Below are 21335 nucleotides of genomic sequence, written 5' to 3'. Positions count from 1 at the left end.
TACATACTGCATAAAAAAGTACTGCAGATGCCAAAATGATCATTTCTGAAGGAATCATATAGTATCAATTGAGATATCACACTAGATTATATATACTTTTTAGATACCCATACTCTTCTAGTATTTCTTCCTCTGATGCTTTTTTTAGAAAATCCGTCACTCGGTATCAAATCAATTAAGCCCAAAATATAGTAGATAATAACTACACAAGTAAGCAGTTTTACTTCACAGTTGCTTTCACTGCAGGAAAACTGAAGAAAGACTGGAGTCCGGAGGCCGGACGTCATATATTGTTTCATAGACTGGAATTTACATTCTGTTCATTCTAGAAATGCAGTACTCTGAAATCAAGAAAATAAAGTGAAATAAAAGACTTGAATAATAGACAAAGTAGGAAAGACACTGAAAAACACATTGAAAAAAAGTGCATAGTTGGGATGTATGATAGTCATATATTCACATGGTATCACCTTATCATTACAGGGACTGCAAAAGACTAGCAAAAACGGAGATGAGTAATGCACGATAGAGTGTGACGAAGAGGATCCCTATCCATTCGACGTTTCAGCACAGGACACTGAACAACCCATAATTCTTTAAGTTCAGGAGGAAGACAATTATCAACAAAACATTCAAGTTTTGGACATCCCCTAACATAGAGGGAAGTGAGATTTAGAATACTTAAGCAAGATACTGATTTCATATTAATGAAACCACTGATGGCTAATCCGGTCAATGATGAGGGCAGACGAATATCCTCATTTGGGAAGGAGTATATTGAATTTGAAGAGCACCCAATATCGGATATTGAGAGCTTTTCAAGAGAATTAAGGTTGTGCAACTCCCATTTTTGCATTGGTTGTTCAATGTTGAGTCCATCCATGTAGAGAGAAAGCAAGTTCATGGGTAGACCGCCTTTTGGAAAGTAGTGGATTTTTGGACAGTTTGTAAGAGTCAGGTCTTGGAGGGAAGTGAAGTTATGCATTTGATTTGGGAAGGACTCTAGGTTTCGACAAACTGATATCAGAAGATTTCGTAGGCCAGGGAGAACAAGATCTTCCGGAAATGAGATGAGATAGGGACATTCACTTATTGTTAACTTGGTGAGGTTAGCAAGTTTTGATGGACTCAAACCTTCTTCAAATAGTGAAAGATCAGAAGAAGAAATATTTCCTCTTTCTGTTAATCCTAAAGTGGGAAAAGAACTATGAGCTTCAAGGGTTTTGAGGCGATCTTTACTCAGCAATGTTAACAGAGATTGGCAATTGACAACCTCCAGAACCTCCAGAGTAAGTTTTTCATCATAAGAAGAATATGATTCCCTGAATTCCACGAACTGTAGTTTCTGGCAACTAGAGATAACTAATTGCCGAAGGGTCAAAGGTAGCTGATCAACCTTGACAAGGGATGAACAATCATCTATTATCAACGTTTGGAGTCGAGGGAGGCTTGGAAGAGAGTCATACAGTTGCTTGCAACGTTGTATCTCAAGTGTGTGTAGCAAAGGGAGACATGAAGGTAAAGATTGCTGTAGAGATGAACAATCCTTGATTGAAAGCTCTTGAAGGCAAGAGAATCCCCTGTTATCAGCTGATGACTGTAACCAACTCTCCCAAGAAGTCATAGACTTAAACCTCAGAGTTCTTAATGTCGGAAATGGATTTGAACAGCTAACACCATGAAAATCATAACCTACAACTTTAAGACCTCGCATTTCTTGAACCTCAAGCTCCTTCAATGATGGCAGCTTCCCTAGTGGTGGTAAAGATTCACATCTCTCACAACCTACTAGCTTTATAATAACCATCTTAGTAAAAGAAGGGTCTCCCAACCATCTTGGGAACGCCACACCCTTGTAGTTCCGCAAAGTTAACACTTTGATAGATTTGTGAGGCTCCAACTGATCAAGCACATCTATTCTAGTGTTGTCATCAACCCCGTTAATAAAGTTTCCCCAATCCCATACCATCTCTAGCTCATGAAGACCTGATTTCTGATGCAGCCTTGCTTCTCTTGCGTCATTGGAGCTTAACACATTTTCTAAGCCAGTTATAGTTAGCTTTCCCCTAAGATGATTCAAATTCTTCAAATCTCTTATAATGGGTGCATTTGCTCCTATGATAAAATTGTTCAATGTTTGCAGGTTCGTCAGATTCCCAATCCCCAACGGCATCTCACGAACAGAGGTGCCATCAATATCCACATGGCGAAGGTTGATTAAGCATCTCATATTTTCCAACAGCTTTTGAAGTTTGTCACAACCTTTCAACAGCAGAGTTTGGAGATTAACAAGGTTGCTTAAGGAATCAGGCAATTCTTCAATATTATTGTATGAGAGATTGAGAAGCCGTAAGAGCTTAAGATCGCCTATGGATTCTGGAAATATTGTAAATTCCATGTGAGGTAGCAGTAGCACCCTCATGCATTGAAACATTCCTATAAGATCAAGTACTCGATTTGAAGAACCAGAAAATACATGCTTGTCAAAATGAGCAAAAGTACGAAAGTGGCTGACCTTTAAGGAAAACATATCATCGCATCTGTCAGGCTCATCTAGTTTAGCGAAGGATATATGTCGAGCTCTACAAGAGGCCTTCGACCAATCTTTATTAACTGAACAATCCTTTATTGCTAAGCATAATTTACCTGCAACCTCTCGAGCCAAATCACTTTGTAGGCTGTGCATTTTGAAATATTCTGATCCCTTTATGCTCGGTTCAAAAAATGATCTTGATACTAGATCATGAAAATAATCATGGCCTATGTCTTCCATTTGCTTGTTTCCTCCAGTTTCGGGTTTACTAAAATGCGGTTCGGGTCGGTTTTCGGTTTTTAATCGGTTCGGTTCTCATTCGGATCGGTTGAATCGGTTCGGTTTGGTTTTTGACAGTACTACTAATAATTGGTCCTTTGTGAGTACACCCATTTAGAATTTGGTCACTTTACAACTATCTACTACCGTTAATCCTGCTATCAATAATTCATTTCCCACCAATCCCAGACAAAGATAAACCAATCATTTCATTTACAATCACTAGATTTTGCTAAATCATAAACAAAATAAAAATCAAATTTTGCTAGTAGCCAATCAAGGATGGCCATTGGCGAGGTCTGCATTTCTGCAAGTGTTGTTTGAGAAGCTGTTGTCAACCGGAGGAAGCCAATTCTTGAAGATGGTTGGTGGAGTTGATCTGCCGAAAACAATCAAGAAATGGAAGATACAACTTACTAGGAGTAGGCTGGAAGCTCTGCTGGAAGATGCTGAGCTGCAGCAGTTTCACAGTAAGCCTGTCAAGTTATGGCTCAATTCTCCAAGATTTAGCTTATAACATTGAAGATATCTTTGACCATTTTGCAATCGAAGTTCAACGTTACGAGTTGAAAAAGGCGGAGGAAGATCAAGTTAATGCAGTAGATGATCATTCTCACCATGGGATTCTATACAGTAGTTAATACAAGTCATACAACAATCCTAACAATCAATGGAACTTCACTCAAGCAATAAACATTAAGTGACTTCGACGAATTTGACCATTTCAAGCTAATTATACATGCTTTTTTTTATTTTTCAAGCTAGTTATAATTACATGACTGGATATAGGGAGTACCCAAAAGACATTTTGCTTGATAGACTTGAAAGTGAAACTGCTTTGAGACACTATAATATGGAGTAAGATGCTATGAGCAGTCAAATTACAACATGTGTGCTGTAAATTTAATGGTATAAGTTTTATTCATTGTAGTTCCTCCACAAAAAACTCACCAACTTTAAGGGTGGCACACAGTCAGGAATTGACAGCATCAGCTTTTCATTCCAGACTGGATTCAGGTTGTTCTTTATAACACGATTCTTCACTGACTGCAAGGAGAGTCATCAAGACCTAGTTTAATATAAAAGCAAGAGCCAGAAATATACCGGAGAGCTTATAAAGTCACAAGGGGAAGATTCTTACTTGTTGTCCCAAACAGAGGATGGATGACTTATGGATCACTAGATACCATATCTCGGATAGCAAGATTCGTGCCTCTGACCACATTTACTTTAATCAGTCCAACAAATTCAGTCATACTTGGCTGCAATAAGAAAGTACAAGCTCGGTTACAGTGGACTATAGTTTCTAATGAATTAAAGGGTTGAATGTAAAAGATTGTTGTTTTTAAGATGAAAAACATTCACGAAAATAATGTTGAAAATAAATTTATGAATAAAAAAATGAAAAAGAAATTGTTATCCATTATGTTTCATGAAATATAAAGACATACAATCAAATCACAGTTTTTAAAACTTTTCTGCTCATCCTTTCTTTTTGAGCTATGGCAGCTACAACGAACACATGCCCAATTCCCGTAATGCGAAGGCTGCTCACTTGTTTATGTATTTCTTATCTAGTGATAACACCAGATTCTTGCTTGATGAAATTTGATAGGTTGATTCTTGCATCATTCAATTACTCATCTCTAGTGCCTGAGCAAGGTAATGGAAGATATGGCTGTGAACTGCGCCTACCAATCTGTTTGGGAATTTAAGCAGTTTCATGGATATAGAAGGAAAGTTTACTGGTCATCACACCCTATGTTTTATGGTAATGCAATTTTATGCTCCATTATTGATCAGCCAAAATATAAGTTATCCGCAAACATTCATCAATTAATTCTTACATTAATCTACTGTATTTTGTAGTGCAACTGAAACTACCCAATCATTATTACAAAATGTAAACCTCTGTTGCATTTATAGATTTTTATGTGGTCAACTTTTCCCTAATCCATAAACAAGTTTTATCCAACACACTTAGCTATGTCTCTTTAGTTAGATATATATGCTCATCCCATTTTTTCCCGTAAAATCCTTCATAAAATAATTTAGTCCACCAATCTTTCTTTATTTCTTCTTAATTAGGGGGTTGCATTGCATTTATAAAGATTACAAGCAATCAAATGCGATTATAAAGCACAAAGCATTTTTAAGAATATTTACAGAGGTTTGGATGCCTTACAAAGCATATAAGATCTAATCTAGTCATCCACATAAACAAAGTTGACATGTCAAAGAAGCATACCATTTACCAAAGCACTTAAAACATTAAAAAGGAGAGATGAAATCAAAAGAAAGCTCTGAGGCATTTGATAATTACTAACAATTTAACAAGAAACCAAATGTACATCAATATCTAAGGAAAGGATCTTAGAATTTACCATATTTTGTTTAAGTCATTGTCTTCTCCAAAGCCAAAGGCAGTTTCTTATTCTCGTTCTGCTGTCACAACATGAATTCATCAAACTGCTTAGCTCTTTTTTGCATGTCCTTAATGATCTCATCTGTGGCAGCATAAATTTGGTTAGGCAAATATACTTCCAAATAATCAAACCATTCTGCTAGAGTCATCTTTTCCAGGTCGGGCACATTAATGGCCTCAAGATCTTTGCTTCTATCATAACACTTGACCTCTGACTCTTTAACAATCTCTTCGATATCTGATTCCTCCACTCCTCCATCATTCAGCACTACATCACTCTCTACTCCATTACAAACCCTTTCTTCAGCTTGAGAACCGCCATCCAGATTGCCATCAGCTTCCTCCGCACAATGCTGCTCTCCCACACATTGATCACCTCCATCCTGATCAAGAACCACCCCCTCCGAAAACTGTGCATTTGTCTTATCATCCATCTGTTTTTCGCAAGGTTGGTGCCTGGAATTCACCGCCTGTTCCGGCAATTCCTTCCCCAACACCTCATGATTCACTTTCTCTTCCAAAACAACATCTTGAGCAGCTTCCATTCTCCGATCATCCAACGTTGCATCACTCTCTACGCCACATTGACCATTTTCCTGCTGAGTATCTGCAGCATTCTCTCCTTTCAAAGACGGCGCACCTCCCTCTTGTTCAGAAAGCTCCAGCTTTGTATTATCATCCATCCAATTTTCACAAGGAACTTCCTTTTCTAATGCCTCTGGAAAAGCATCTGGGACATCATCTAAACTCCTAATACTATGCTTCTTTATCCTCCCACGCCCACGACCACAACCACGACCACCACCACCACCACCTCGTGTGTGTTTGCAATCACCCATATCGAAACCCTTGTCTTCCACAAGTTCCTCCACCACAGAAAAGGGTGGTATTACACCGTCAGCATTCTTGGCACGCCTAGTCCTCTTGGGCAGCATAACTTGTTCTAAACCCAGAAATTCAACCTCTCCTCTCTTTGAGCTCCTAGTATTCCTCTTACTCATAACCCCACAATCATGTTCATCCTCTTTCTTCGCATCAACCTTCAAATCCCCGATTTCCAACTTGGAACCCTTAATACTTCCCAAATCAATGGCAGCTTTTCTTTTTCTAGTAATTCTACTATTGTTGGTTTCCTCCTCAATTGGGACAATTTCAACCCTAATTGAGGTAAGCTCGCCAAATTTAATCTCATCCCCATTACGAATTTCAAAAGGGGAAAGGGGTTTAAGTTGAGAGGAGTTCAAGATAGTACCATTTGAAGAATCGAGGTCTTTGATTTCCCATATTCCAGATTCTTTGTTGAATTCGATGATGAGATGTTTGGAGGAAATTCCTGGATCTTTGATGGTAAGATTGTTGCCTTTTACGACTCGCCCAATTCGAACTTTAGAGTTGAATTCTAGGGTTTCACCTTGTCGAGGACCCTGCTGCATTAGCAGCTTCAGAGTTGATGATTTCGAGGACGCCATTGTTGGGAAAGTGGAGATAGAATTCAAATTAGAAGAATGAGTAATAATGGAGTTGGGTAGCAATTTCAAAAAAGTACTGAAAACTGAAAATACTGGAGTTGATGGCGCTATTAGGAATTTTAAACTTAATACTCGTACCCAAGTTCGACCCATTTTACATTTGTGCGGTCTCATTTTACATTTGTGTAATTGTGTGGTCTCATTTTGGCAGTGGAATTTTAAACTTATACTCGTACTCTAATAAGTTCTACTTACACCAAACCAATGGTTGCCACAACCATTGTGGTTATTACTTATTTTTAGGGGTGAAACAAATTTGGGCTAAAATCAAGCCGAATCGAAAACCGAACCGAATAAGAAATATGGTTCGATTTTTTTTCTAAAGTGGTTCGGTTTGGTTTTGAAAAATTAAAAATTTCGGTTTTCGGTTTGAGAAAGTGAAAACCCGAAATTTTGAAACCGAAATTTATATGGTTTGGTTTGGTTTGGTTTGGTTTCAGAAGTAAAGTGGTGCAGTTTGGTTTATAAAATCCAAAAACCGAATTAGATTGGTTAGGTTTCGGTTTGTGCTATAAACCAAACCGAAAACCAAACTTTCACCCCTACTTATTTTACTACTTCCGTTAATTAATATGTGCAACAAAGGGGTATTATTTGTGAGACATAAAATATTCTTTTATTGCACATAATAATTAACGGAGTTAGTATTAATTTCTCAATTTTTCACCTCACTTATAATCACTCTTATATCCATTTAATAATCAATGTATCACAATACTAACCACAAATTTGTGGTTATATATTTTCTCTATCCTACTTTTACCCAACCTCACCACACAATTTCTCTCTTAAATCCTATCAAATATAACTAATGCACTTGGTAATAATCAATCAAAACTAATAATTATACATTAACATACATTAATTAGGTTTTAAAAAAACATACATTAATTAGATAAAATTACTTATATTTAAATATAATGCAATTTGATATTTAATTAGTAAGTAATTAATCGTTAATGAAGAAATAAACAATAATTGTAACTTTACTAATTTCCATAAAAATAAAAATAATACATATTCTAACAAATGACAACAGTCATTGAAAGATAACAATTGTGATTAAGTACAAACATAATAATTTAATGCTACGATTACACATCCATTAACGCATATTATTTTGCCTACGATTAACACCGAATTTGAGCCACATATGTTCCACTAAGTCTTTCTTCAAGAATTTATGCATAGCTTCATCACGAACACGAGCTCTATTAGACATGTAATTTTCCAAACTTGTAATACGATTGTTGCTATTTTGGAACTAAAAAGGCTCTTCATTATTTCCATTACTTGAAATGTAGCTTGATCATATTCATTTGGATCGTAATACGTTTATATGTATCTCTTTCATCCTCAACGATTATATTGTGCATAATGATACACGCTATCATTCTTTTTCCTAACATTGATACGTCACGAGCTAATGCAGGATTCCGTATTATTGCAAAACGAGCTTGTAGTACTCCAAGATCACGCTCAATATCCTTTCATGTAGCTTCTTGTACTTTGGCAAAAAGACCATTTTTCATTTTGTGGTAGTGAAATTGTAGGAATGAATGCAGCCCATTTAGGATATATACCACCAGTGAGATAATGGTACACGCTATCATTACGACTACCTGGTGTCCTGAAAAAACCATGTCAGATCCAAAGATCATATGATGCCACGGCTTCCAAGATTAACATGGGTTTACCTGGTCTTCTAGAAAACATACCTTGTAATCGAAGTGGACAATTTTTCCACCGCCAATGTATGCAATCAATAGAATCTAACATGCCTGGAAATCATCGACGTTCACCAATTTTTAGTAGTCTTACCAGATCTTCTTCATTGGGCTTTCTGAGGTATTCATCACTAAAGTAAGAGACAATTCCTTCCACAAAATATTGTAGGGAATCTCTTGCAAGAGATGCACTAATTCGAATGTAGTCATCCACGGAATCAGCAGAGGTGCCATAAGCTATGAAAGCAGCTGTGCATTTTTGCAATGCAGGTCAGGGGCACCAAATTTTCCTGTAGCATCTTGCATTGTCTTTGCTGAAAGAAGGGATGACGTTCTTCTAGAGTTTGATTTATACGGAGAAAGATATGTTTGTTCATGCGAAATCTCCGATGAAATAACTGTGGAAGGTCAGCAAAGTGGTCATTTTATAAACGATTGTGTCCATCCTTACGATCCCTTTAAACGGGGATCCTTGGTTCCCTTGGAACTTGATTTAACATTCGATACACTTCAATTGGATTGGACATAAGAACTTCATCCATCAATCGATCAACGAGATGATTGGCTTGCCTTCGTCTTTCATATTGTTGGGTTTGGCTATTTTCTGAATTGGAAGAGGAATTAGAAGAGTTGGAGCTTTTGTCAAATGACAAGTTTTTAAAACCAAGGTATATGATAATGGAAGGTAGAGTTTTTTTAGAAGAAAAAATGGATGGTTGATTAAGTGAAATGCATCTCATCCATCTTATAGACCAAATGTTTATAGTATCGAGTCATCTTTATTGTCTTATGTGATAAATTTTAAGTCTTGCATACATTGATTCAGAAAGTAGTTGATGATTTTTCAGTAATGTACATGCATACATTTGTATTTTCATTATCGCCTTAGCATTGTTATGTACATCAAAGTTTAGTAATGTTACTATTACCTTTTCAGTGTTAAGTACAACAGTGTATGAGTATTTTTCACTATTAATTTTTCAGTGTTAAGTACATCAGTGTCTAGTATTTTATTTGTTTTTCAGTGTTGGGTACATCAATGCTTTTTCAGTGTAATGTAAATCAATGTACATCTTTTGTAGTGGTATATCAAACCGAATTGATAGGTTTAGTTAGATCAATAATAATTGTTTGTTAATACATATAGAGTTTAATGTATTATTTCAAAAACAAGCCTTGGTGGGATATGCCTGTTCCTCAGAGATGCTCCTAGGTGCTTAAAAAGATCTTGAAATGCATGAGTGTAATTGATAATATTGGTAATTGGGGCAGTGTAGTTCAAGGGAGTAAGCTCAAGATAAAGAAAGTGTATAAGGTCATTATGACTCAAGCTCCTAAGGTTCCTTGGAGGAGAATCATCTGTAACAACATGGCTTCTCCTAAAAGCCTGTTTATTACCTAGCTTGCTGTCAGAAACAGGCTAATGACTAAAGACAGGCTTCAAAAATGGAGTGTGCAGTGTGATCCTGTCTGTTTTTTGTGCAATCAAAGCTTAAAAACTGTTCAACATCTGTTTTTTGATTGTGCTTACAATAGATATGTTTGGTCTCAAGTTTTGAGGTTGTTTGGAGATCAGAGAGCTATTGGTGATTTTGATGTTGAAATGGAGTGGATCCTGAAAGAATGTAGGAAGACTAGAGCTAAAAACCGGTTGATGGCTATGTGCTTTGCTGAATCAGTCTACCACATTTGGCTACAAAGAAATGCTGTAATTTTTACAGGAACCTTGAAGCCTACTGATGTTGTGTTCAGGGATATCATATTCTCAGTTGCTTGTAGATGCTCTAGCAGTGATAGACAGTTGCTAATTTTGTAATTTTGGTGTTGTTTTGGTGTTGTTCCTATTGTTTAGGCTTGTTGTCTCTCTCTGGTTTGCCCTCCTTGTGAACCCTTCCTAGAAGGTGGCACTAGGCTGGACTTTCCAGGTCTGGTTTTTTTTTTTTGGGGGGGGGGTGCGGCGCTTCTTTGGAACCCTTCCTAGAAGGTGGCCTAGGGGCTCTCTCCCTAATTGGGGTTGTTTGGCTCTTTGGAGTCTTGTGGTGGTTTGGAGTCTTTGTTGTTTTGTTTTCATGCTTTCTAGTTGATTTCAACTTAACTACACTTGTAAGTTGTAGTCCTCTTCGTTCTTTGGTAATAAAATCCTTATTTACCCAAAAAAAAAACAAATAATTTAATGTACTAAATAATATTATTAAGTGTATAATACGATTTTAAGACGGGACATGTAATTAACTTACTTTTAATTAATAAAGACATTACAATACAACATTCATTAATATCCTAAATCAACAATACTTTAAAAATTGCCAAACTAAAAACCAGACCTTTGTACATAAAACAAAAAATTAGAAATTTAGCAAGATTAGAAAATTGTTAAAAATTTGTATCTAATTTGAGTTGAGATCAATTAGAAGGTTAGAATAGTAAGGTTGAAGATTTGGATTATTTTGAGGTTGTGATGAGTTTTGAGATTTTGTGGGGTTTTTTTTCTATTGGATTTTGGAATGTTCATCTCTATACAATTTGATTTACAAGAGAGTAATATTCAATTTCATAAAAATTGTTTCAAAATACCTCAATATTGAGCTCATTTTATAGAGGAAAATAAAATAGAGCACTTGGTACTTTTTTTTTTAGAATTGTATTTTAAAAATTATGGCCGTTACAAAATTACAACGGCTCACACCCTTCATCTGCCACGTCACAAAGGACAAATATATAAAGCAAAAAGTGGGTATTAGTTTAATCTATAACCAAATGTTGTAACTGGTTATTGGTGTAACCTGGTTAGTGATTACTAGTTTTATTCCGCAAAATTTTCCCTCTCATTTTTTTTAATTATTTTTCCACTTTCTCTCTCTCAATAACCAAGCATTGTGGTGAACAGCTGGTCGGCTGGGTCTGCTCTTACTTTGCATATGCATAATTTTCAATGAATTTTTTTTACCATGAATATCTTTAGTTATATATGAGTGAAAATAATAAATAAATTGATAGTTAGAAAATTTATAATAAGGAGAATCTGATAAGATCCCACATGCTAATTTTTCAATTGTATATGTCATAAAATGTGCTACAAATTAATTTATTTTGACCACATGATTAGTAAGTGAGTCGGACTTTCATAAACGAGGGCAATACATAATGTATTTAATCATCATCTAATTAAAGTTACAAGCTTTTCAAGTTTAAATATTTGCAATGTTGAATCAAGAAGTGTGGATAATTTTGCACCAAAAAAAAAAAGTGTGGATATTTCGTATAATTATATATTTGGATCAAACTAGAACTTATTCTTATAATTTATGGGATGTATGACAAATTCAAGATCAGCTAAACCACAAGCTTCTTGTTTTTAATAAGTTTGCCAATTAGTTCAGTCAACCAAAACCTTTAAAACTAGTCCATGTCTGGTTTAGAAATTTTTGTGTATTGAGTAGCCTTAGTGCTTCAGTGCTGCTGCATTAGAATGTAACAGAGAGATAAGATCATAAGATTCTAGCTGAGTTTCAATTTTAAATGAATGTACACTTCATGGTTACTATTACATCAATGTTTGTAGCTTCTAAACAACAATGTTATATACTTAATAACAAAGACAAAAAGTAAAGAGGGATTTACATTTCTTTTCTGGTAAGCTCAAAGCTAACTATCCTGTACAGAAAAAATACAACACAAGCTTCTACACATGCATTTAAGGGGTTTAAATGACCCCGTTTTCCCCCCATCAACTTTTTCCCGGGGGGGGTTGGTTGTTGGTTAAACCTATTCTTCCGTAAACAAAATCCTAACAAACAGTGTGGATTCATCACAAGTCTACTTCAAGATCCCCTACTATTGAGAGAGTGGAACACATTCGAGCTCAAGGTCTAGGACTCCTCTTTCTACATTCTGCAGTTTGATAGACAATTGCTGCTTTATTTGCCCATCTACAAGGGAGATAATGCTGTCATTTAGAAGGGTGTTATCTTCGCTTGCAACCCATGTCCCAAGCTGGGTTGCTCCATTTTGTGTTGACTTCTCCAAATCCCTCGCAGCAGAGACCAAGGGTTGGATGTCAATTTCAGCTTGGCCCATAAAATCATCCGTGGTGAAGGTGTCCTTGTCATACACAAGCTGCAAATTTACACTAGGGCCTAAGTTTTTGAAAGTAGAAGAACCAAGGGAAAAACACAAAGATTAAATAATTGCTGTGGAAAAAAAAAGGTTCAACTTTATGAGAGTGCAACAATGGGTGAACATTTATTCTATCAACGCAATATGCATTCAAACTCAAAAAAGAAATTGGATCCTTGAAGGTGAAACTGCGTAGAGATAATATACTCCGTAACACAGAGTAAGATGCTATGAGCAGACAAGTTACAGTATCTGTGCTGTAAGTTTTCGTACTTTAAGTTTTGATCATTGTAGTTCCTCAACAAAAAAACTCACCAACTTTAAGGGTGGCAAACAGTCAGGAATTGACAGCATCAGCTTTTCATTCCAGACTGGATTCAGGTTGTTCTTTATAATACGAGTCTTCACTGACTGCAAGGAGAGTCATCAAGACCAAGTTTAATATAAAAGCAAGAGCCAGAAATATACCAGGAGAGCTCACAAAGTCACAAGAGGAAGATTCTTACTTGTTGTCCCAGACAGAGGATGACATATGGATCACTAGATACCATATCTCGGATAGCAAGGTTCGTGCCTCTGACCACATTTACTTTAATCAGTCCAACAAATTCAGTCATACCTGGCTGCAATAAGAAAAATCAAATACAAGAAAATAGACTGCTCTTTAGGACCCAATAAGTAAAATTAAAGCATGCATTGGCGGACCTGGCCTTGTGCATGGTGAGTCAAATGACTCACCAGGCCCAAACAAAATTTCTAAGTTTTTTTTTTTTTAATAAAAAAAAAAAAAAAAAATTATTTTCTTTTGTTGATTTTGTTGTTGTTTGTTTGGTAAACTTTGAACCTTTTGTTAATGTTGTTGGGATTTTGGTGAAATTTGAACCTTTTTGACCATGTGAATTGTAGTCAGTGTTTATTTAGGGTGTTTATTGATGTCAATTATGTCTGTCAAATTGTCAATACACCATTGGCTTTGGTAGATTTATATGGGGTTTTGCATATGTGCTGATTTGATTGGCGATTCGGACGATTGCTTATGATATAGTCGACCCACCCTAATGATATAGTCAATTATGTCTGTCAAATTGTCAATACACCCCAATGCTTGTAAAGATTTTAATCTTGTCAATTATTAGAGAGCTAAGCTTGTCATGTTGTCAAATTTTTTTTTACATATTTGGTTATCGATTGTGACTCACCAGTCGGAAACTCCTGGGTCCGCCACTGAAAACATGGGTCATGACATGAAATGTAATGACAGACGAAAGAACAAGCTCGGTAACAGAGGACTAAAAACCCAAAGTTTCTAATAAATTAAAGGGTTGAAAGTAGAAGAATTGTTATTTCTAAGATGAAAAATATTCATGAAAATAATGCTGAAAATAGATTTATGAAGTAAAAAGAAAATAAAATTGTACTCCATATATTGCATGAAATATAGACTTACCATCAAATCACAGTTTTTAGAACTTTTGTGCTCGTCTTTTCTTTTCGAGCTATGGCGGCTACCACGGAACGCATGCCCAATTCCTGTAATGCGAAGGCTACTTACTTGTTTCTCTATGTGTTTCTTATCGAGTGATAACATTAGATTCTTGCTTGATGAAGTTCGATAGGCTGACGGACTTCTATAGGTTGATGAACATGTAGGACGTGGATATGGACACATCAGACATTCATCTGAATTTATAAACTGTTGTAGCTCATACTTCCTCCTAAACAAGCCCAAAAATAAAATTTAAGAAAAAAAATAGCGTGCCAAATTTCTGCATGTAGAAAAAGCATTACGAGTAGAGCTATCAAAAGCTAACCCGACCCGAAAAATTTACCCGAACCCGAATCGACCTGTTTGAACCCGAAAAAATGGTGATCCGACCTAAAACCAACCCTAGACTCGAATTAACCCGAGTATTTGAGACCCGAACCCGAACATGAACCGAACCTAACCTGTAAATTATTGACCTGAACCAAACCCGACTCGAACCCGAGAATGACCCTAACTCCTTTTAAACTGTTAAAACCCGAATTAAACCGACCTATTATTCACCCAACCCGAATGTAACCCGAACTAAACTCGACCAAACCCGATAAGATGTATGACCCGACGTGATCTGACTCAAGCATGACCCGAAGTTCAATTATAGGCTATAGTTTCCTAGTATATTGCCGTATATATTGTTATATAGTCAAAGGAGATAATTAGGTTGATAATTATCTGCATATAGTTAGCTAGAGTTTAGCCTATGATGATTGACGAAGGCATGTACATTGTATACATGCGGTTATTCTCTTAATGATAAGCAAGGAAAATTTTCCCTCAATCTTTCATTAAGAGCCAGATTATATTATAACCGCATAGGCTTGTCTATTATCATTCTAAAATCAATTATAGCCATAGATCGATGTAGTCTTTTTGGGTCTAATTCTAATAATAACTTAGAATATTATTTGCTCTCCCTCAATTTGCTTGACTATTTTACATAATTTTTTTCTAATCATTTTGACCTTGCTCGATTTGGAAGAGATACCTAAGAATCAAGATCGAATCATTTTTACTAGCTAAATAATAATTAGAACAAATAATAACTTAGGTTAATGCCTTGAAATTTATTGGCTTAGTGAACGTCAATACATGAACTGTTAACAAACCGTCCCGAAAAATGTACCCGAACCCGATATGACGCTGAAATCAACCCGAGACCCAAATTAGCCCAATATTTAAGACCCGAACCCAAATATGACCCGACTTGGAAATGACCCAACCCGCAAATTATTGACTTGAACCGAACCCGACTCGAACCCAAGAATGACCCTAACTCCTTTTAACCCATTAAAACCTGAATTAAACCCGACCTATTATTCACCCGACCCGAATGTAACCCTGTTATTGACCCGACCTAAACCTGACCCAAACCCGATAAGATGTATGACCCGACGTGACCTGACTCAAGCATGACCCAAACCGAACCCGACCCGCATCGGTTACGACATTAACCCGAATTGACCCGACCCGAGTTGACCTTACCCACACTAACCCGGCCCGTTTACCCGAATTAACAGCTCTAATTACGAGGCATAGGACTGTACAATACCTGATAAAATCAGAGCGCTCCTCTATAGCAGAATCTGGTTTTGGTTTCAATATGTTTCCAGGTATGCAGGCTTCATACTTTTTGTTGGCTACTATATTTCCTCCCATTTCTTCTAGGGCATCTACTTGGTCCTCTGTCCAATCATCAAGCTTCACTGATAAAACCTGTAATACAGACATTCTTCATCACGATCCCCTCTTCAAAAAAAGATGTTGATATTCCTAAATTATGCTATAATTATTACAATAGGAGCTGATGTTGTGAGGTAAGTCAGATATTGTGCAGTAACAAGCTTCCCCAATAGCAAGATGTGACTTCTCGAGGCATCAGCTATTTTGCCTCTTTTATTTTCATAGTTATTCAGATTAATAATCGTCTATCTTTAAGGTAGTACATTATGGAAAAAGCAATGAAATTTGTCGAGAATTTACATGTTCCCTGGAAAAGCCCCATGAAAATATGAAAAACACCTCCATTAGCAACACTTACCCTTTTTCTGTTCAATTTTGTTGGCTCAAATCACTATTAAAAAATGTGGATACATACAGCTCTAATCACTAAGCACAATCCTCTCAAGTGTATTTTTACCTTCAAAAGCATATCACTGAAATTTTTCACAACTATATAGAAAAGTAAGCAAAAGGAAAAGGCACAAATTAGTAAAGCACACTCCTAGTTGTGACATACAGTTCTCATCAACTTCACAAATATTATGTAGGTTCAATGTTTCCTGCCTATCAAGAAAATTGTATACAGTTCAGCTCTTGAAAATAACCACCTTATTGGGTAATCCATATGAATATGCAGTATATCCAATTATGAAATTATGTTATATGGTATATATAAATATTTTGTACCATACCTGTGTTATATGTACTCCAAGGCTTCTGTGAATACCAGAGCACTTGATACAGATGAATACGCCAACACCCATAGACCTGAAAATCACAGCACAACACAAATCATTTCATATACCCGTTGCTTTCTAATGTTTACATATGCTTTTACTTCATGTCTTCATTTCAGCAAAGTAAATCGAGAGTACCTCTCATGTCAGAGATAAAACTAACTACCTGACAAAAGAGCTAAAACAATATACATGAATAATCTATTAGCTTTATATCAAAAGCTTAACCAAAGATTTTATTTTAATATGTAAATGGAACACTACCAACTATCTAACAATGGGAACAAAATGTTCATTTACAATTACTTACACCCATTTTGGTTCTGGGGTGCCACAGTCTGCACATTCTCTATTTCCACAGTGAGATAGCAGTAGCTCTAGCTTCTTTTGAGGGCCTGAAGCTGCAAAACAATGTAAGATTTATAGATGAGAATAACATGCAAAATAAAAGATGTGTTCTTTCTTAATGGAAATTTTAGGGGAAATTGTTGATATTCAGTATCTTTTCAATGAGTCATTACAATGATGCAAGTTCCAATTTGGAAAACGGAATCTAGGATATCCAGCTTGTAGATTCTCATTAAATATTTCCTGTTTAATGCATAGACAAAAGTTTGTTATTTTATAATTAACTATATGATTGACTACCTTAGATTTGTTCTGGGACACTTCAAGTGGAAAATGAGGCAGGGTTAGTGCTTTATCAGCATTTAGTGCACTTATTTTGACTTTGTAGCACATCCGATCATCCTAAGATGTTTCAAAAGTGTATGATTTGTTTCTTTAAATTTAGCAAGAAATACACTACTATAATTTAACAATCTAGATGTTTAATTGAAAGAGGAATCTCTAAGTTAAAGGATGCTGCGAGACAAGATATGTGCAACAATCATTTAGATCTCAGCAAGAAATTATTTCAGCAAAATTAGCTGGAAGTTTACGGTGAATGATCATACTCAAGATGCAAATGGCATAAACAAACATGCCAAGCAACTTTAAATGTTAATTGTTAAAAACAATTATAATCTTTCCCATGACAATTACTTCAAGAACTAGCAAATGAGAATTTAAATGCGAACAATGACAGTATATTGTTTCAACAAGGTGAACCAAGTTAAGAAACTAACGTAGTAGCATCATATAGAGAAATTGATTTTCAGCATAAATTTTAAAGTACCATGCTTTTCTCTTTTTGATTTGTTGCTTTTACAATGTTTATCTGTTGGTGCTTTTCCAGAGTGTTGATTTTCAGAAAATTGCTTGTCTGCCTGCTCGTTTTCTGATTGTATTCTTTCTGTCTGCTCTTGATCTGATTGTAGTCTTTCTGTCTGCTCTTGATCTGATTGTAGATTTTCTACCTGTTCTTGGTTTGATTCTCTTCTTTCTTTCTTTTTTGGTTTTGACTGTTTTCTGTCTGTATGCGGTTGTTCTAATTGCATTTCTTCTGCATGTTCTTGTTCTAATTGTAGTCTTTCTGCCTGTTCTTGTTCTGCCTGTAGTCTTTCTGCCTGTAAAAGTTCGTAAAGAGAGGTACCTGTATGCATCATTAGAATAAGCCTTGAGTGCACTAACATCTTACAGCTAAAGAACACTACCACAAAAAAAAAAAAAAAAACTAAGTTTCCATCAATCATCATGGTAAATTGCAGCCACTTAATGGTAGTAGAATTATTTGACAGATGACCGAGTGATAAAAATTTCCAGGCAAATTGTATGCAAGAACTTGTAATTCAAAGAGCTGACTAGCTGTTTGACTTATGTTCAATGGGAAAATAGCAAGTTCCTGAGAATACAACAATCCCACAACACTTATGGCATAAGTGGGTAAATGCGGCCATCACCACCTCCCCCCAACAAAAAAAAAGGAACTAAACACCAATCTCATGCAGGTCTAAATCACACAGCAATGGTAGTCAAGCTAGGATCAATATCGTTACTTCTACAAAACTATAGATCAGCAGAAGTCAGAAGTTTTAGTACTGCAACATGTACAAAAAAATAAAGGTGGTTTAACCCCAAAGAATTACGGCGAAAGTATATCCAAGACTGGATTCAAATAAAAGAATAGCAACAAATCCACCAAAAGGTAACCAAAGACAAAGAAATGACTTTAATTTTGCTAACAAATTACAAAAAGCAAACATGTACAATATCAAGAACATGATTCTGAACCTAAGTTTCAAAAATTTATTACCTCCATTATACTAAAATACATGATTAAACAATTTGTCCTTCATTGTTTATCCTATTTAGCAAACATAACTACCTTACATAAACAAAAAAAAAAATACGGCGTTTGAAATTCCTCAGAATCTGAATTTCACTTAACTTTGGTATTATACAAAAGTTAGGCCACCACAATGTAATAATGCAGCACCTTAATGCTAAAAAAATATAGATAACGAGAAATTTCAAGTTTCTCGACACGAATACATGTAACCATAATGCTAAAAATTGCACGCAAATTCTTATAAAAGACGGTATGATAGCTTATAGATAATAAAAGGGGACAATATAAAATTGATCTACCATAATGTAAATTGTTAGTACCAAAAAAAAAAAAAAAAAAAAAAAAAAAAAAAAAAAGAGAAAAAAAAACCGAAAATTTACGAGAAATTACCTCGAACATGAGTTATTGTATCTACATTTTCTTGTTGTGTCCTCATCTCTAGCCTCACTTGACCACAAAACGAAATCATGAAAATTTGTTTAGCCATTAAAAAACCGCCATTTTTAAGGCTCCTTAATCTGCATATTTAGATAATTAAAAAAAAAAATTAAAAAAAAAAAATCATTCCAAAAAAAAATACCCAGAATCAAATTATCAAAAAACAACAAATATTGCAATTACCCACATAATAAAAACCAAAGAAAATTACACTTACAATATGAATTCGTAAAATTAATGCAATTTTTTCAGAAAAATCAAGAATTTTGTATGGAATTGTAGCAATGTAATGAAGATTAAGAGAATGCATGGAGAAAGAAAAAAATTTGTAGCAAAGATATGGGAATCTAGGTAGATGAATTGGGTAATCTGTTGTTAGGCTTTTTTGCTGGATTTTAATATTTAGGAATTTTTATGAGCAATAATTTGATTTTTAATTGTTGGTGGAATATTTCTTTATGAGTATTTAATTTTCAACTAACAGGGGAAAACCATTAACCACTACTATAAGGCAAAGGAATTTTGCTGGAATTTGAGGTTACGTTTTTAGACATTTTTAAAAATCAATTAGTAATAAAAAGTTAATTAAAGTTATTAAAACAAAAGAGGACTTGAAGAGAAATTTTACATTTACTTTTATTTTTTGATGATTTTAATTGGAGGATTTTGTTTGTTCTGCTTTTGGATAATTGTACTATATTTGTTCCCTAGCCTCTCGTCCTCTCCCTCATGGCGCGTGTCTAACTTATGCCGTTTGCCAAATATTTGTTTTATACTCCCTCCGTCTCATAATATAATTCCTACTATGTTTTTTTCACAGTATTTAAGAAATGGGAGGAGAAGTGAAAAAAGTACATTAAAAATGGAAAAAAGCTAGACAAAAGTTAGATAAAAGTACAAAGCAAGTGGATAATTTAAGGAGAAAAAAGTGAAAAGTACAATTATAGACAAAAATTAGAGAGAGAAAGTGGGAAAAAGTACAATGCAAGTGGATAATTTAAGGGTAAATTAGAAAGTTCAATTAATAAAGTAAAAAAAAATGAGGGTATAATGGTTTTTATATACTATCCAAAAATAGAAACAGGAACAACATTTTGGGTTTCTAAAATAGGAAAATAGGAACTATATTATGGGACGGAGGGAGTATTACCTCTGTTTATTTGGTTGACACGTTTTGATTTAGCGTTATTCACACACTTCCTTTGACCGAGTTATGTGATTCATACAAATAAAAAAATATAGTCAGATAAAATTTTATTAGATTCGTCAGGATATATATTCTCAAATTATCAGCTTTTCATAATTTTTGCTTATCGGTAAAAATATTAATGGTTAAATTTGTGCATTGATAGAGGTGACTAAAGAAACGTATCAACTAAAACGAAACGGAGAAAGTACTTTACACTACTTCAATAAAAATCGTTGGCTAGGTAATGTTTTCGGGTCTTCGCATGTAAAAAAAAATGGGTTAGAAAAAAAATGCACTAGGTTTCATTGTGCTCATCTTTTTTCATTTATTTTAGGAAAAAAGAAAAGTAATGCTGTTGCATATAAACATTTAATGTACATCCTTTTTAGTACTCCCTCCATCCCTTAATTAGAAGTCTAGTTTCCTTTTTAAGAATTTCAAAATAAGATGTCTATTTCCTTTTATAGTAAGTGATTTTTTACCAAATTATCCTTATTCTCCAAATTTATTCCCCAAATTGACTCCAAATTAGTGTGATGTGGACTATTTTATTTACTTTTACTTTTGGCATTTAATGGTTGTCCAAAAATATTTTATTCTCTCTCCTCGTCATTCCCCCATTTGAACAATTGCAATCCATGTGCAGCATATTAAATGAATTTGATTGGTCCTTTTATTTTTCATAAACAAATGCCATTGGTCCTTTTTTTTCTTAACGGATTGCTGACATGTGCAAGCATTTAATTTCATTCTGTTTTGTTTTATTCAAAGACAGCAATAAATGTCTTTTTATTCCCTTTGTACTTTTCAATCATGGGTTTTAAGGATACTCCGAGTTCCTTAATTCCAGAGTAATTTTAGAAGTAGCTA

General features: G+C 35.0%; 2 protein-coding genes across 4 annotated transcripts; both read right to left on the bottom strand.

Moving 5' to 3' along the window:
• Positions 1-414: 414 nt before the first annotated feature.
• LOC110738373 (putative disease resistance protein At3g14460) lies at positions 415-6865 on the bottom strand. 2 transcript variants are annotated; one of them, XM_021918751.1, is made up of 3 exons: positions 3954-4069; positions 2516-3859; positions 415-2436 (listed from the first exon to the last, which is right to left on the bottom strand). In XM_021918751.1, the coding sequence occupies exon 3, from the start codon at positions 2432-2434 to the stop codon at positions 497-499; it is 1938 nt and encodes a 645-aa protein (XP_021774443.1). In that variant the 5' UTR covers positions 2435-2436; positions 2516-3859; positions 3954-4069; the 3' UTR covers positions 415-496. The 2 variants fall into 2 exon arrangements, with proteins under 2 accessions (XP_021774443.1, XP_021774444.1); XM_021918752.1 differs by lacking the exon at positions 415-2436 and adding an exon at positions 5197-6865 and having other exon boundaries at positions 3417-3859; positions 3954-4074.
• A 5117-nt stretch (positions 6866-11982) lies between these two features.
• On the bottom strand, positions 11983-20244 carry LOC110738370 (probable ADP-ribosylation factor GTPase-activating protein AGD11). Of its 2 annotated transcripts, XM_021918749.1 has the most exons (10): positions 19494-20244; positions 19229-19356; positions 17786-18142; positions 16919-17009; positions 16564-16639; positions 15702-15865; positions 14057-14324; positions 13116-13232; positions 12925-13020; positions 11983-12609 (listed from the first exon to the last, which is right to left on the bottom strand). In XM_021918749.1, exons 2-10 carry the CDS (start codon positions 19323-19325, stop codon positions 12328-12330), a joined length of 1548 nt encoding a protein of 515 aa, XP_021774441.1. In that variant the 5' UTR covers positions 19326-19356; positions 19494-20244; the 3' UTR covers positions 11983-12327. The 2 variants fall into 2 exon arrangements, with proteins under 2 accessions (XP_021774441.1, XP_021774442.1); XM_021918750.1 differs by lacking the exon at positions 19494-20244 and having other exon boundaries at positions 19229-19453.
• Positions 20245-21335: the final 1091 nt, after the last annotated feature.

This window comes from Chenopodium quinoa, unplaced genomic scaffold (genome assembly GCF_001683475.1).
Source record: "Chenopodium quinoa cultivar QQ74 unplaced genomic scaffold, ASM168347v1, whole genome shotgun sequence".
Taxonomy (NCBI): Eukaryota; Viridiplantae; Streptophyta; class Magnoliopsida; order Caryophyllales; family Amaranthaceae; genus Chenopodium; species Chenopodium quinoa.
This window is presented reverse-complemented; position numbering and strand designations above follow the sequence as displayed.

Excerpts from the sequence above, each read along its gene's own strand:
- LOC110738373 (XM_021918751.1), bottom strand. The coding sequence starts at position 2,434 with ATGTTTCAATGCATGAGGGTGCTACTGCTACCTCACATGGAATTTACA.
- LOC110738370 (XM_021918749.1), bottom strand. The coding sequence starts at position 19,325 with ATGGCTAAACAAATTTTCATGATTTCGTTTTGTGGTCAAGTGAGGCTA. Across the intron at positions 17,010-17,785 it reads ATCAAAAAGAGAAAAGCATG|CTTCAGGCCCTCAAAAGAAG; the intron begins GTACTTTAAAAT and ends ATTGTTTTGCAG. Across the intron at positions 12,610-12,924 it reads GTTTGCCACCCTTAAAGTTG|CTTGTGTATGACAAGGACAC; the intron begins GTGAGTTTTTTT and ends GTAAATTTGCAG.